The 14545-nt window shown below is 46.5% G+C and overlaps 1 protein-coding gene across 3 annotated transcripts in view; it reads right to left on the minus strand.

Annotated features, from left to right (window-relative positions):
- Window positions 1–13093: 13093 nt before the first annotated feature.
- The window catches only part of GSTO2 (glutathione S-transferase omega 2), a 30662-nt gene continuing 29210 nt past the window's right edge, over window positions 13094–14545 (minus strand). For all 3 annotated transcript variants that reach the window (XM_055249967.2, XM_055249958.2, XM_055249978.2), the window contains exon 7: window positions 13094–13384. In XM_055249967.2, the coding sequence (XP_055105942.2) occupies window positions 13228–13384 (157 nt within the window). In that variant the 3' untranslated portion in view covers window positions 13094–13227. The remainder of the gene's footprint in view (window positions 13385–14545) is intronic.

Here is a 14545-nt window from a genome sequence, read left to right on the forward strand (position 1 = left end):
CCATAGCTTCTCCTTTGCTTCCAGGAGAAAGTTCACTGAAAAAAAAATATCTTCTGGCTTCTTGTGTGTACAGAGACAACAGAACTCAGTGGGGAAACGGGAATCTTTTCTGCACCAAAGCTGCTTCTAAAGCAGAAAGCAGTGGGGCTCTTGGTGTTTCATGCTGCCTTATTTATATTAAAGGAAGAATTAAATCTTGCAAGGAGTAGAAATGGTCACAGTGTTTGTTTTTAACTTCAGGAAATCTGTGAGGCTCCCAGGGCAGAGTTGGGGACAGGGGGGTGGATTTCCTATTGACGAAGCAGAAGCTTTCACTCCCTTTTTATTCTTACACTTTCAGGAAACTTTAAAAAATAACAAAACAGAACATTTCTACCCTGTCTTTGAGGCAACTTGTGTGCTGCCTGCAGAGTTCCAGAAGGGGCGTTTGAAAGCTGGCTGTAGGGTGGATTCCAGCCTAAGACCTTATTTTACAGAGCTGATGTGAGCTGAGAAATATAGGAGCTGGAACTAACAGGAAGCTTTTGGGTTTTACAGAAAGAGATTGTATTTTAAATAGAGGATTTTGAGTCCTCTAGGGCACTTCGGCCTTTCCACTAAGGACAACCCTGCCCTCTTTCCCCAAAGTCTCTTTCCCAAGGATGCTTCACTTTCCCCAGCAACTGCTCACTTGCTTTGCAGAATAACAAGGGTGAAATGAATAGAGCTGGCCCCTAGGCCAAGAGGCTGGTTATGTTGGGGAAGGGCCTTATGTCCTCAAAAGCTCTAGCCCCTCTGCATGCCTGGCTGAAGCACAGCCCCCGTTGAGAACCTGGGGTGGAGCAATGGTTCATCATCAAGGGTGTCATCCGAATCACCCAGAGAACCTGGTCCATTGCCCAGACCCCGCCTTGAACCTACATGGTACTCAGAATCCAGTCTGGAGTGGTCAGGCTCGGCTCGATTTTTAAAGATTTCCCTCAAGTGACTGATGGTACCCCTAGCTGAGGAAAGCTTCTCACTTTCTTTCTTAATGGAAAGTTAAAGAAAACCCAAGCAGACTACTTTCCCTACAGATCTATTGGAAGATAGATAGACCTGGGAAAAGCTAGTGAGCCTGCTTGGAATCTGTGGTCTAAGTGGCATCAGCTACACCACAAGCTTCTCATGAGGGCACCCACATTCACGCAAGTGCCATAAGCCTGAGAGAGAGGGCGGGAAGGCATAAGATGGTGAGCCCTTCTCCCAAGCAGGGCATGAATAGTCCACAAGCATTTGTCAGGAGCCTAACGTGCATGAGACATTGTGGAAGATGGGAAAATGACGAGGACCAAGCCTATTCCCTAGGAGGGGCAGCAGAAGGTGGCCTTCCAAGTACTGACCTATTCCAAGTGTGACCCTGCACTACACATATGGGTATCACCTGGGTGCAGCTTCCTGGGCCGTGTGACAGACTCCAGTGGGATCCTGAGAAGTTAAGTAGAAGAATCTGCACTTCACCAAGTTCCCCACGTAATTCTGGATTTCCAAGAACCACTGGTACCTGGGGTGATTAGGGAAGGCCTCATGGTGGGGCGCTGCCAGATAGAGCCTCTGAAAAATGACCAGGACTGTGGCCAGGAAAGGCATTCCAGCCAGAACCATGGAGTGAGGGTGGGAAGCACCTACTGTATGGCAGGCACCATTCCGCACACACATTTGTTAATGCACACAGTTCCATGTCAGTCCTATGATGCGGGTGCTATTCTTATCCTCCCTACTTTCCAGATAAGGAAACAGGCACTGAAGGGGCAAGTGACTTACCTACTGTCAGAGTGGTAAGTAGCACAGCCCAGATTCCAACCCAGGCATCCTGGTGTATGTGTTGGCATATACTGAGAAGTCATAGCAAATGAGGTTGGAAAGATAAGAGTGGGGCTGAACCATGCAAAGCCTTGAATGCTATTACAAGGTAAATTTGGACCTCACAACAAGCAGAGGTGGGCCATTGGTGGGTTTTGAGTGAGACAGTAACTTGATTCACCCCCAAATTATGGAGTCCTTATCTATGTGATCAGTGCTATCCATGTCCTGTGCTGTAGGGTACATGGCCAGCTTCCAGAGCAGGGTTGGTGGCCGCTGGCAGTGGTTGGTGAATGTCCAGGAAGTCCTAACTCAAGCCTCCCCAAGGCCGTGATTCAGAACATTTTCGTGGTCTGTCTCATCTCCACCTCATGGGACAAAGCTGGAAGGCTGTTTGGTTTGGCCAGCGACCGAAAGCAGAGGGAGCCAAGAGTCACAGAGTGAAGGGCAATGTGTGCCTTCAACAGGGCCCTCCCTCTCCACCCCACTCTGCCTTGCCCCACCCCTGCCCCGGGAGGGGCATCTTTTAGAGTTAACTTTTCTCATTGCCATCCAAAAATAGCTTACTTGTTTTAGTTTGTTGTTTAAAAAATAAATATAAAAGCAATAATACAGTCATAATTTTAAAATTCAAATACTAACAGGAAAATTAAGTAACTAACGGTCCCACTTCTGACTTCTTAGTCCACTCCCCAAAGATACCAATATGAAGTTTTCTGTGTATCTTTCCAAAATTTTTCTGTGTTATGTGTCACGTGTATGTATATATGTATGCATCCTTTTCATCCTTTTTTACATAAATGGCATCATACCAACTAATTCTTCTTGGTTATCTTTTTGAACATTTGGCTCTACCTTATTCTTTAAACTAGCTGCTTACTGGCAGAGTGCAGTAGCTCACGCTTGTAATCCCAGCACTTTGGGAGGCCAAGGCAGGAAAATCGCTTGAGCCCAGGAGTTTGAGAACAGCCTGGGCAACATGGCAAACCTTGTCTCTACAAAAAATACGTAAATTAGCCAGACATGGTGGCGTGTACCTGTAGTCCCAGCTACTCAGAAGGCTGGGGTGGGAGGATCGCTTGTGCCTGGGAGGCAGAGGCTGCAGTGAGCCGTGATCACTCCACTGCACTCCAGCCTGGGTGACAGAGTAAGAACTTGTTTAAAAATATATATATATATATATATATCTGCTTACTATCTCACTGTCTGTATGCACGTACCATAATTTATCCAACTTTCCCTACTGAGGAACACTTAGGTTGTCTCCACTTTTTGCTGTTATAAACAACACTCAAGTGAACGTCTCTGTGCACAAATCCTGTTTTGAAATGATCCTTCCTCTCCCAGTAATCTCCATATTCTGTACTTGCTGTATATGGATTCACCACCAGCATCTTATTGTAAAAATAACCATTGCCTGGGATTTATTCAATCATCAGTGAATAAATTTTGAATCAACAGTGAGGAAAAGGTGTTTGACCAAGTACTGAGCAACAGCATGTGCTCCGCCTGGGTCCGGCTCTATGTGGGGAACAAAAGTATAAGATGGGGGCTCTGTCCCCAAGGAACTGGGTCTCATAGGAAGACTACCAATGGCTGCAAAGTAAGTCAGAGATCAATGAAGTGTGGTAAGTAATTGAAAGTGAAATTGTGTGGCTCTGAAGCCCGCATGAGCGGAATGTGAAAACAGATCAGCTTTGAGTTTCAGCTGTAACCTCTCTTGCTCCCTTACAGATGGGAAACTGTGAAGAACCTCCCCAAAGAAAATCAAATCCACATAATTGTTCTGTCTCTCAAATGCTTGTACTCACTCCATTCATCTGAGCCCAGGTCTGGTTTATTTCCTCCGGCACAGTGTGGGGCCCTACTTTACAGGTGAAAATGGCATTTTCCGCCCTTTGATGTTTCTCTACAGCCCCACAAAGAAACCAGAAAATAAAACTATCAACAACAAATTATCTCTCAGAAAGAGGGAACCACATAAACCTCAGAGATGTTCAAAGACATTTCTTCTTGATGGGAAAAGGTGGGCCTTAAAAGTGTGAAGTGAGAATTGTAGCACAGCGGTGGGTTAGGGAGTTTGGAAGAGTTTCGTCCCATCTGTTTCTTTCAAACCCACAGGTCAGTGATATTTTAGGTTTCTTTTGGAGCAACTTTATTTAAAGTAGAAATAGCAAAGACCCACACCCTGTTTCTTCCCATTAGCTGCCCTTGGCTATCTTCCCAACTGGCCAGAGATGATGCTCATAGCCCCCACAGCCTTGCTGCCACGAAGAAGGCTTTCTTCCTGAAGAAAGGACTGGGCTTTGTTAGACCAAAGGTCTCCTGGGACGATGGCCTTGCATCTCTTCCAAAAGGCATGGCTAGTGCTGAATCAGCCCCACAAGGGTCTGGAAGCTGTAGGTCAGCCCCCAGTTCTCCCAGCCAAGGACAGTGAGTCAGCCCATACATACCCCACGTACTCCCACCCCAGGAATCCGAGCCAAGTGAGACTAGAGCAGGTGCTGTAGGTAGAGCCAGATTCAGGGCCAGGGAGAAGGTCAGTGGTGCTCATCCCTCTGGATATCCACAGCTTTGCCCGGTGCAGTTTCTAAGAAGCCCTCTCCATAGGGACAAAATGCTACAAAGAGGAAACAAATCTATGGAGAGGGCTTCTGGCCAGGCAGGGAAGCTGCACAAGCTCCATACATCCAGAGCAACACAAGATGCCACACTAAGCTGCAAGGTTGCTCAGCCTGAACGTTTAAATCCAGAGAGAAACAAGAGCAGGTCCCCTGCCCTCTCTCCATATACCCTCTCAATATGGAGGCCTATGCAAGGTCCTGCCCACGAGGTTCCAGCCTTCATGACAAAGCTGGTGCTAAGGCCAAAGAGACTGAGAGCCTCACTATAAACAGCACAGGGACTGAGTGTGGGCTCTGTGTTCAATCTCTGCTACGCCATGTCCTAGCTCAGCAAGTCTCACCATTTCTAAGAGCATTGGGTGTGCCTCAGTTTCTTCAACTGTAAAATAGGAATAATACTGCCCACCTCGTAGAGCCATTGAGAAGGTTAAATGAAGGGGCATATGTGATGCAGTTAGCTTCGGGCCTGACAAATAAACTCAACAACAAAAACTGCAGATTCTTCCCCTTGCTCTGAGGAGGGCTCCTTACAGCCCAACTCCTAGTGCCTGGTTCCCCCAGCAGTGTGAGCTGTCCCTCCACATGGGAGTGCCTCCTCCCACATGGGGGTCTGTCTTCCCTGGGGGTACCCTCACACACCTCCCTTAGGGCCAGACGCTGGCCAGGTGCTCAGAAAATGTTTGTGCACCTCACAGGAGGGATCTGGGGCATGCCCCCTGTTTAGGGGAACAGAAAGGGTCTCTCGCCTCTGCCCTTCTGACCCCTCTGTTCTCCTCGTCCCTCTGCAGGACAGCCAGAGCCTAGACCTGCAGTTGCCATAGCAACAACAGAGCCAGAGAGAGTACAAGGCAGGGCATCCCTGTGGCTCCAGAGAAGCAGCTACCTCTTCTAGACAGCAAAGTGGGAAAACAGCTATAATAGCGGCCTCATGATGAGCTCCTGGAAGTGGCCTGGGTTTCTACATTATCCATCCATCCATCCATCCATCCATCCAACCATCCTTCCATTTGCTCAGTCATTCATCACCACTATACACAAGGCACTGTGTCAAGCACCAGGAAAACAAAGTCAAGTGGGACACTATTCCCGCCTTGAGAGAGCTCCCAGTCCAGGAGGGAAAGCAGAAGAGGAAGGCAGCAAGGGCAGGAGGTGAGGTAGTGCTGGTAGTGGGGAGGCCAAGCAGGGCAGAGGTTAAGCGCACAGGCTCCAGAGTCAGCCTCCCGCAAGCAAACCTCAGCTCTGCTCATCACTAGCTATGTAACACCTGGGCAAGCGACTCCACCTCTCAATCTTGGTTTACTGATCTATAAAATGGGAATAATTGGCACTTACCTCATAAGGTTTGGAGGTATTAGTAGTATATGTAAGGCACCTAGCATATAGTAAGTGCTCAATAAACAGAAGATTTACTATTGTTCTGAATCTACCCTGCATTCCCTCCTCCAAAACCCAAGTGTGAAGCCCAAGCTTCTGGTTAGGGCTTCCTGCAGTTTCCTCAGCTAACTCTTCCCCTAGCTTCCAGGATAAGCAGCCCTTGCTGCCACTGTACCTGGGATGTCTGTGTGTCCCCATCTCTCCACCTCCCTGCTGCTATGAGATCACCTGGGACAGTGTCTCAGATAAAGTCCCCAAAGAGGGTCCTTCTATTTAGCAAATAAATGGCCAAAAACCATTAAGTGAAATACTTAAAATACCTCCCGCCCTTACCTTTACACAGCTCCTCATTATTCATCCTGATACCCTCCTCTTATGGCAGAAAGGCACAAAAACATGTAAACACATGCGTGCGTGTGCTGCACGTGCGCACGCGCACGCGCTCACACACACACACACACACACACACACACACACACACACACCCTTTGAGAGATATTCTTCACCTGTGAGCATAACCTGACTGTGCCCAGATTTAGCAACAGCTGTTCCTGCTAACAGTCATCCTCCCACTTCCCTGCCCCAGTTCTGTGATGCTGGAACAGAGGCTGCCCCTCCTCATGGTTCCCTGGGGGGCAGCGCCATCACTAAGCAACCACTACCTCCATTGCTTTGTCCATTTCAGCCCCAGGACAGGACTGGAAATGGCTCTTCATATTGGCTCCTATAGCAGGGAGCTGACTGTTGCTGCTCTACTGCTCCCTCTGGAGGGGGCTGTCTGCTAATGACAAAGTAGGCCGGAGACCCTTGCTGTCCGCAAGGGGATTCGTGGGCATGGTAGGAATCCTTGGGAGGAAATGGCAGGGCAGAGTATTGCACAGTTCTTGTCCCTGGAGCACATGTGTAGCCATCCTGTCTATGCGCAGCATGGTACTGGTGCGCTTTAGTTTTCCATTCAGCATCCAAGCTGCTTGGTAACTGGGCAGGCTTGCAGGCATTTCAAATCCCTCACATTTTAACCCTCAGAAAGAGATAACCTGCTCCAAGGGGAGACAAAGATTCTCTGCTTGACCAAACTTTAGTCAGGCTCTTGAACCTCCTCATAGGTTCATCTGTGTGTGTCCTTGTAAAATTGTTTTAGCAAAGAACCCTGCTAAGTTAGTTTGGCAAAAGAACTCCCCCACCTCAATATCAGATCATCCTTGATATCTGATCAAGTTCCTTGTCCTCCGCCAGCCCTCTGGTGATGTCTGATCATCCTGGCCTGTCTTCAGCAAGAATCCTGTTAGGTCAGTTTAGCTAGAATCCTCCTTATCCCTGACGTTTCCTCTGAGTGATTTTCAATCCACTGACCTCCGCTCTACTCCTGGGCTATAAATACCCACTTGTTCATCCTGTACTCAGAGTTGAGCCCAAACTCCCTCCCCAACTGCAAAAGTCTCATTGCAGCGGCCCCTATACCTATCGTGATGGTTATGAGTAAGTCTTCCTTCACATGCTTTAAACAAGTGTCAGTGAATGATTTTTTTCTTTAACAGAGAGTAGTGAGATTCTGAGTATTCTTCAGAAACACGGAAGAGAATATTTATTTTACATCATCAACAACATTGCAAGATTTCAGAATGCACAGTATTAAACTTGGCCTTGGGGTGAGAGGGAGGAGGAGGGGGAGGGATAAAATCGCAGATTTCAAGGGATCACAGGTTGAGATTAAACCTGCACACAGGAAACAACCAGAAAACAACTCCAAACCGTGAATCAAGCCATGTGCAACGTAGGACATCTAGTTCCACAAAGTGATGGGGGGATGAGCACAGGGTTCAAGTCTGATCATTGGCAGAAGCCTAGTCATAATAGGGTTGCTTGCCATTCACTGAGTTTCACCCAGCTGGTACTAAGCCCTTGCATAGATGAGACCATCATTATTCAACAGCCCTATGAAATAGGTACTTAGCAGTCCCATTTTACAGATAAGAAACTGAGGCTAATAGAGGTGAAGCAACTTACTCAAGAAAGTTAAGTTGCAAAGCCAGAATTTGATCCCAGTGCTAACCTTGAAGCCCTGTTTGTAACCCCTATGGCACACCACTTCTCTTTACATAAAGAATTTTGATCTGAACTTTGCAAGAGAAAAGACTGGTTGGAAAAAAAAAAAAACAGAGGGCTGCTCTGAGGAAGAATAGTGTGTAGAGGAAATGGCATTTTCAAAGGCTCAAGAGCACTAACAGGCCAGATGAGAGCAAAATGTTTGAAAAGATCAAATGTTCAGCCTTCCAGGCACTCAAAGAAGAAGATAAATGGGAAATGGGTCTCCCAGGTGGGCACAGTGTTCGGTGTGTGTGTATGGTGGGGGATGGGAACTGGAGACTACTCATTGAGAACTGCATTGGGCTGGATATTTGGTTATTTGTGAAGACTTCAGACAACAAACTAAGCTAGGCTGATATAAACCACAGGGCAGTCAAGCTTGGTTCTCAACTCAGAGTAACCCAGTCGCCCCTGCATCAAGGCCAATGACTCTGACAAAGGAAATATGGGTAAGGAGACCTGAAGGTGAGAAACCAAGAAACATAACACCTGCCCCCACCACCCCCACCCCCACCAAAGCTCCAAGGAACAATGTGGGAGCCACATGCAAGCAGTTTCTGCAGCACTGGAGGGACTGCTCTGGCTCATACTTTATGATTTAGATTAAATCTACTTTAATACTCAGAGTCATTCTGTCCTCCTAGGCCTCTGAGTCTGTGATGGGAGGGGCTGCCACAAAGGTCTCTGAAATGCCTTCAAGGCCTTTTCCCCATTTTCTTGGCTATTAGCACTTGGCTCCTTTTTACTTATGCAAATTTCTGCAGCCTGCTTGAATTCTTCCCCTGAAAATGGGCTCTTCTTTTCTACCACATAGCTGGCTGCAAATTCTCCAAACTTCTATGCTCTGCTTCCCCTGTAAATATAAGTTCCAACTTAACATCATTTCTTTGCTCACAAATATGAGCATAGGTTGTTGAAAGCAGCCAGGGCACATCTTGAATGCTTTGCCGCTTAGAAATCTTTTCTGCCAAATACCCTAAAATCATCACTTTCAAGTTCAAAGTTCCACAGGTCCCTAGGCCAGGGGCACAATGCACCCAAGTTCTTTGCTAAAGCATAACAAAAGTGACCTTTGCTCCACTTCCCAGTAAGTTCCTCATTTCCATCACCTCCTCAGCCTGGCCTTCACTGTCCATATCACTACTGGCATTTTGGTCACAACCATACAACCAGTCTGTAGGAAATTCTAAACTTTCCCTCATCTTCCTATCTTCTTTGGAGCCCTCTACACTCTTCCAACCTCTGCCCATTACCCAGTTCCAAAGTAACTTCCATATTTTCAGGCATCTTTACGGCAATGCCCCACTCCTCAGTACCAATTTTCTGTATTAGTCTGTTCTCACACTGCTAAAAAGAAACACCTGAGACTAGGTAATTGATAAAACAGGTTTACAAAAACTGCATGTTCTCACTTATAAGTGGGAGCTAAATGATGAGAACACATGGACATGTGGAGGGTAACAACACACACTGAGGCCTATCAGAGGGTGCAGAGTGGGGGGAGGGAGAGGATCAGGAAAAATAACTAATGGATACTAGACTTAATATCTGGGTGATGAAATAATCTGTATAACAAACCCCATGACGCATGTTTACCTATGGAACGAACCTGCACATCCTGCACATGCACCCCTGAACTTAAAATAAAAGTGTTTTTAAAAAGAGGTTTAATTGGCTCATGGTTCTACAGGCTGTATGAGAAGTGTAGTAGATTCTGCTTCTGGAGAGCCCTCAGGAAGCTTCCTCTCATAGCAAAAGGCAAAGGGGGAGTGAGGCATCTCTCGTGGTGGAGCTGGAGCAAGAGGGGTCAGGGAGATGCTGCACACTTTTAAACAACCAGAACTCATGAGAACTCACTCACTATCACGAGAACAGCACCAAGAGAATGGTGCTAAACCATTCATGAGAAATCCACCCCCATGATCCAATCACCTCCCACCAGCATTGGGGATTACATTTCAACACGAAATTTGGTGGGGTCACCGATCCAAACCATATCACAGAATTTTAGATCTAAAAGAAATTTCAAGTACCATTTAGTCACCAGCACCACGACCATAGCCAGCTGTCCCAGCCACACAAGCCCCACCCCACCATGCTCCCTCCTCCCCCTATGTTAGATTGTAACTGGACTCAGTCCAGGTTAGGCTGTAGCTCAGAACCTCCAGGGAGGGGAACTCCACACAACCTCCATTCTGATGTTAACATCATCTATGACAATGACTTCTTTTAAATGCTGTGGTTTAAACTAATTTTTTATTTTTCCAATCTGCAAAAGATAGAGGATGGCTCTGATATGGTTTGGCTGTGCTCCACCTAAAATCTCATCTTGAATTTTAATCTGAATTATAATCACCACATGTTGGGGGAGGGACCTCAAGGGAGGTGATTAGATTGTAGGAGTGTTTTCCCTATGCTTTTCTCATGACAGTGAGTGAGTTTTCACGAGATCTAATGGTTTTATAAGGAGTTTTTCCCTCTTTGGCTCTGTACTTCTCTCTTCTGCCACCTTGTGCAGAAGGACATGTTTGCTTCCCCTTCCACCATGATTGAAAGTTTCCTGAGGCTTCCCCAGCAATGTGGAATTGTGAGTCAATTAAACCTCTTTCCTTTATAAATTACCCAGCCTTGGGCAGTTCTTTATAGCACCATGAGAATGGCCTAATACAGGCTCTCACCTTTAAATCCTTAAGTTTCGTGCTTTTTAGAGGATAGACACGTACCAGGCATGACGACTCAGACTTATAATCCCAGCACTTTGGGAGACCAAGATGGGAGGATCACTTGAAGCCAGGAGTTCAAGACCAGCCTGGTCAACACAGCGAGACCCCATCTCTATTAGTCGAAAGAAAAGGGAGAAAAAAGGTAGACACCAATTACTAAAAGTGGTTATCTCTAGGACATAAGATAATGGAAGATTTTCTATTCTTTTACATTATTGTATTTTTAACCCATATGCATTATCTTTCCACATGTATTACTTAAGAAGCATATTTTAAAAGTTCATCATGGAGCATTATTTAATTACCTCCTTCCTTCTTTTCTCCAGGCCACATCCTTCTAGTTTTATTCAAAGATTGACAACTCAGTTTTCTCTGTGGGTCAGACGAGTGACAAAGAAGTGAGATGGAGGAAGTGTAAGGACGTGCAGGTGACCAGGACCCTGGTAAACTGCAGGGAGCATGCCTGGTCAAGAGGCATTCAAATCCCAAACTGGGCTATAGGCCGCCAGGCTGCAAACCTCCCCCATGAGTGCTTTTCTCCATTCTATAATTCCTGGTTCTTCGAGCTTTCTAAATTAGTATGTGGAGCCCCAAAAGAGAACACCTTCATTTTGGTGAGCCAGAGGCATGCCATTTTGTGTTGCATCAGTAGTAACTTTGGTCTTATGCCAAGCACTCACTAGCATGCAGGATTTGCACCAGCAAAAGGCTGATCAATCTCCTAAGTCCTATGAGAGGCCACAGGAAAAGATTCCCCTTTTCTTGAGCAAAGATCCCAGGAAAACGGTGATTCACAGACCTCACTCAGCATTAACTAGGGTGCCATGGCAACAGGGCTCCACATCCGGAGCAGATGGTGCGGCAGACTGCCCCTGTCATGTGGTGCCTCTTCTGGAAGTTCTGGCCATCTCACCAAGCAGGCTTGCTTCTGTCCAGCTGGCACAGAATAACACCTGGTAACTATTTACATGGGTCAAAATACATCCGGAGCCAGCAGATGGCAGGGCCAGGCTGAGACATAGGGAGAGAGGAGAGCTGGTTTAGGCTGTCTCAGAGGCAGAGGCGGCAGACAGCTCCTTAGGGGGCACAGACAAGGCAAAACATCGCTCCTGTTGCTGCCTGGTGTCTCAGCACAGCTAGGAGGATGGGAAAGGATCCAGCATGAGCAAAGCTGAAATGATCACAGGCTGATCCTCAGACACTGAGATGAAACGGCTTTGGACAAACTTCATCCCCCTCCCACAGTGCAGGCAGTAGATGCTCCCAGCCGAAGGGACCTGTTGGCACCAGCCATCCTCAGCTCTTTGAGGTCTTCAGTGGGGTGGTACTGCCTGGCAAAGCTGGCAGAGGGGCCACATTGGAGACAAGCATCCCCACACCAGACAAGCAGCTCCAAAGTGCTAGGTTTAAAACCTCAACCAATATAAGTGGAGAGATGGGGGCTCCCAGGGACAGAGCCAGTGTCTTTTTCAACTTTATCCCCAGTGTGCCCCTGGGCTTGGTACACAAAGGCAACCAGAGGCATTTGTTGAGATGAATTGGAAGAGAGTGTGACGCAAATCCAATGGAATGACCTTTGCTTGTGGCTGAGTTTGGGGCGTGTGTATTTTTTTAAGGCAGGATGCCGGCTATAGAACATTTTGTGAGACATCCTGAGCCCTGACAGCACCAGTGAAATTCTGACGTAGTTAGTCCTGGGTGATAAACCGGTGTTTCATTTCCTGCCTTGGAATTATTTCCAGTCACAAGACCCTCGGTGTCTCCAGGCCCATGGCCAAAGTTTGGAGAATTACACTCATACTCGCCCACGTGGACAGCGACATTCATTTGCCAAATGGAAGGTATTTGGGCTTGGAGTGTTTTCTTCTTCCTTCTCCCTCTTCTTAAGCTTTCACCAGGGAGGTCTTTGTAGGGTGCCAATCCGTAGTGACAAGCATCAATCATAGGTTGACCCTGAACCTCAGCATCAGCATCTGCACCAATAATCTGGAGATCAAACTAGGCTGAAGGCCAAGGAGTTAGGAGGCACACAGGCTCCCAAAATGTGTTCTGACATTAGCACCAGGCACTTTCTAGAAAATAGTTAGAAGCTACAGGCTAGGCAGGCCAGGTGGCTCATGCCTGTAATCTCAACACTTTGGAGACCAAGTTGGGTGGATGGCTTGTGGCCAGGAGTTGGAGACCAGCCTGAGCAACATAGTGAAACCCTGTCTCAACAATATTTTTTTTTTAATTAGCTGGGCGTGGTGACACGTACCTGCAGTCCTAGCTTCTCAGGAGGTTGAGGCAGGAGAATCAACTGAGCCCAGGAGTTCGAGGCTGCAGTGAGCCGTGACTGTCCCACTGCATTCCAGCCTGGGTAACGAAGCAAGATCTTATCTCAAAAAAAAAAAAAAAAAAAAAAAAAGCAGCAGCAGCAGCAGCTACGGGCTAGAGGAGTCAGACAAATGATTATCGGAAGAATACATTTCCTGTTTTCATTTTATTGGGAACTTCAAAGAAAAGAAAGAGAGACGGATTGATTCCCAAGACAATCCGTGATGTAGACTCCCAACAGGCTGGGGAATTCTGGACGGTTAAGGGGTGGACAGTGAGACTCAGCACAGCCCAAAGTCAAAGGCATTAGGGTTGCTCTGAAAATAGAGATTCAAGAAGCCCCGGAAAATGCTCTTATCCATGAGAAGAGCACAGACTGTGGGGTCCCACTTCATGGCTGATATCCAGAGCCGCAGGGCTGGCGTGTGGCTCACACAGCTGCAAGACAGGAAAGAAGCGTCAGCAGAGTGCAGGGGGAGGCATCAGGAAAGGGGATGCACGTTGCTTTTTAGATTTGCAAGATATTAATAATGAGTTTATTTGGGGAGTTATCTTAGTTATCTTATTATCAAGTGAGAATGATAACTTACTGGAGGAAAATCTTATTTTTGGAATAGTTGAATGTTTAGAAGTTGTTCCTTCTAATAATACAGTGAAATACTTTGGACTGATGGCTCTGGAAAATAACATGTCTGTGCTTCATTTTTTTTTTGTTTTGTTTTTTAATATGTATATATTTTAAAGCTTGAGAAACTTACATGTGCTTCACTGTTTGCCAACAAAAAGACAACCCTCTGAAACAAATATTCTTGGGTCATTCTCAGATTTTACTTTAGGAGATACAAAAAAAAAAAGACAAATAATTTCCAAAACATTTTTTAAATGAATAAAACAATGATGAAACCTTGAAATCATGGAGCCGACAGGGCTCTTTCAAACCTCGACCAGGATATTTAGTTCTGGGGTTTATAAAGCAATAAGCTGAAGACAATATGAGTGCGTTGCCGGAAATCCAGGACTAGAAGTGAGGTTTCCTAACCTGTGATTCCATGCTCTGTCTTCAGAGGATACAGCCTTTTGTAAATTTTATGTTTGAGTTTTAAATATCCTGACATGTCATATCTAATCTCCTTCAAAGAGAGCTGAAGTCGGAAGTGCAGGAGACAGTGGCTGGTTGGGCTCCAGCCCACGGGTTATGAAGGTGCAGACACAGTTCTGCTTCAGCAGGGCCGGATTTCCAAGTGCCAGAAATGTCCAGCACCCACCATGAGGGTGGCTTGGAAAAGGGTGGACGTCCGCACACGTCCAACTTCACTGAGCTTTGAAGTAACACAGCACTGTTCTGCCCAGGAGCCTACACAGCTATTTCTTCTCCTTTAATGTCCCTGCACTTCCACACTTCCATAGTGTGTCACTGCCATTTTGTTTGTATGTTCCAATATCAAGCATATATTACTACACAAATCTTTTTTATAAGGTTATTCCTATCTGGTGGAAGATTCCTCCAGGCAATGAGACATGAGTAAGGTATATGGTGTCCACTGGGGACCCGGCAGGACCAGGTGGAGGCGTTGGGCACTGTGACTGTGACTGTGACTC

The sequence above is a fragment of the Symphalangus syndactylus genome, chromosome 2 (genome assembly GCF_028878055.3).
Source record: "Symphalangus syndactylus isolate Jambi chromosome 2, NHGRI_mSymSyn1-v2.1_pri, whole genome shotgun sequence".
Lineage (NCBI taxonomy): Eukaryota > Metazoa > Chordata > Mammalia > Primates > Hylobatidae > Symphalangus > Symphalangus syndactylus.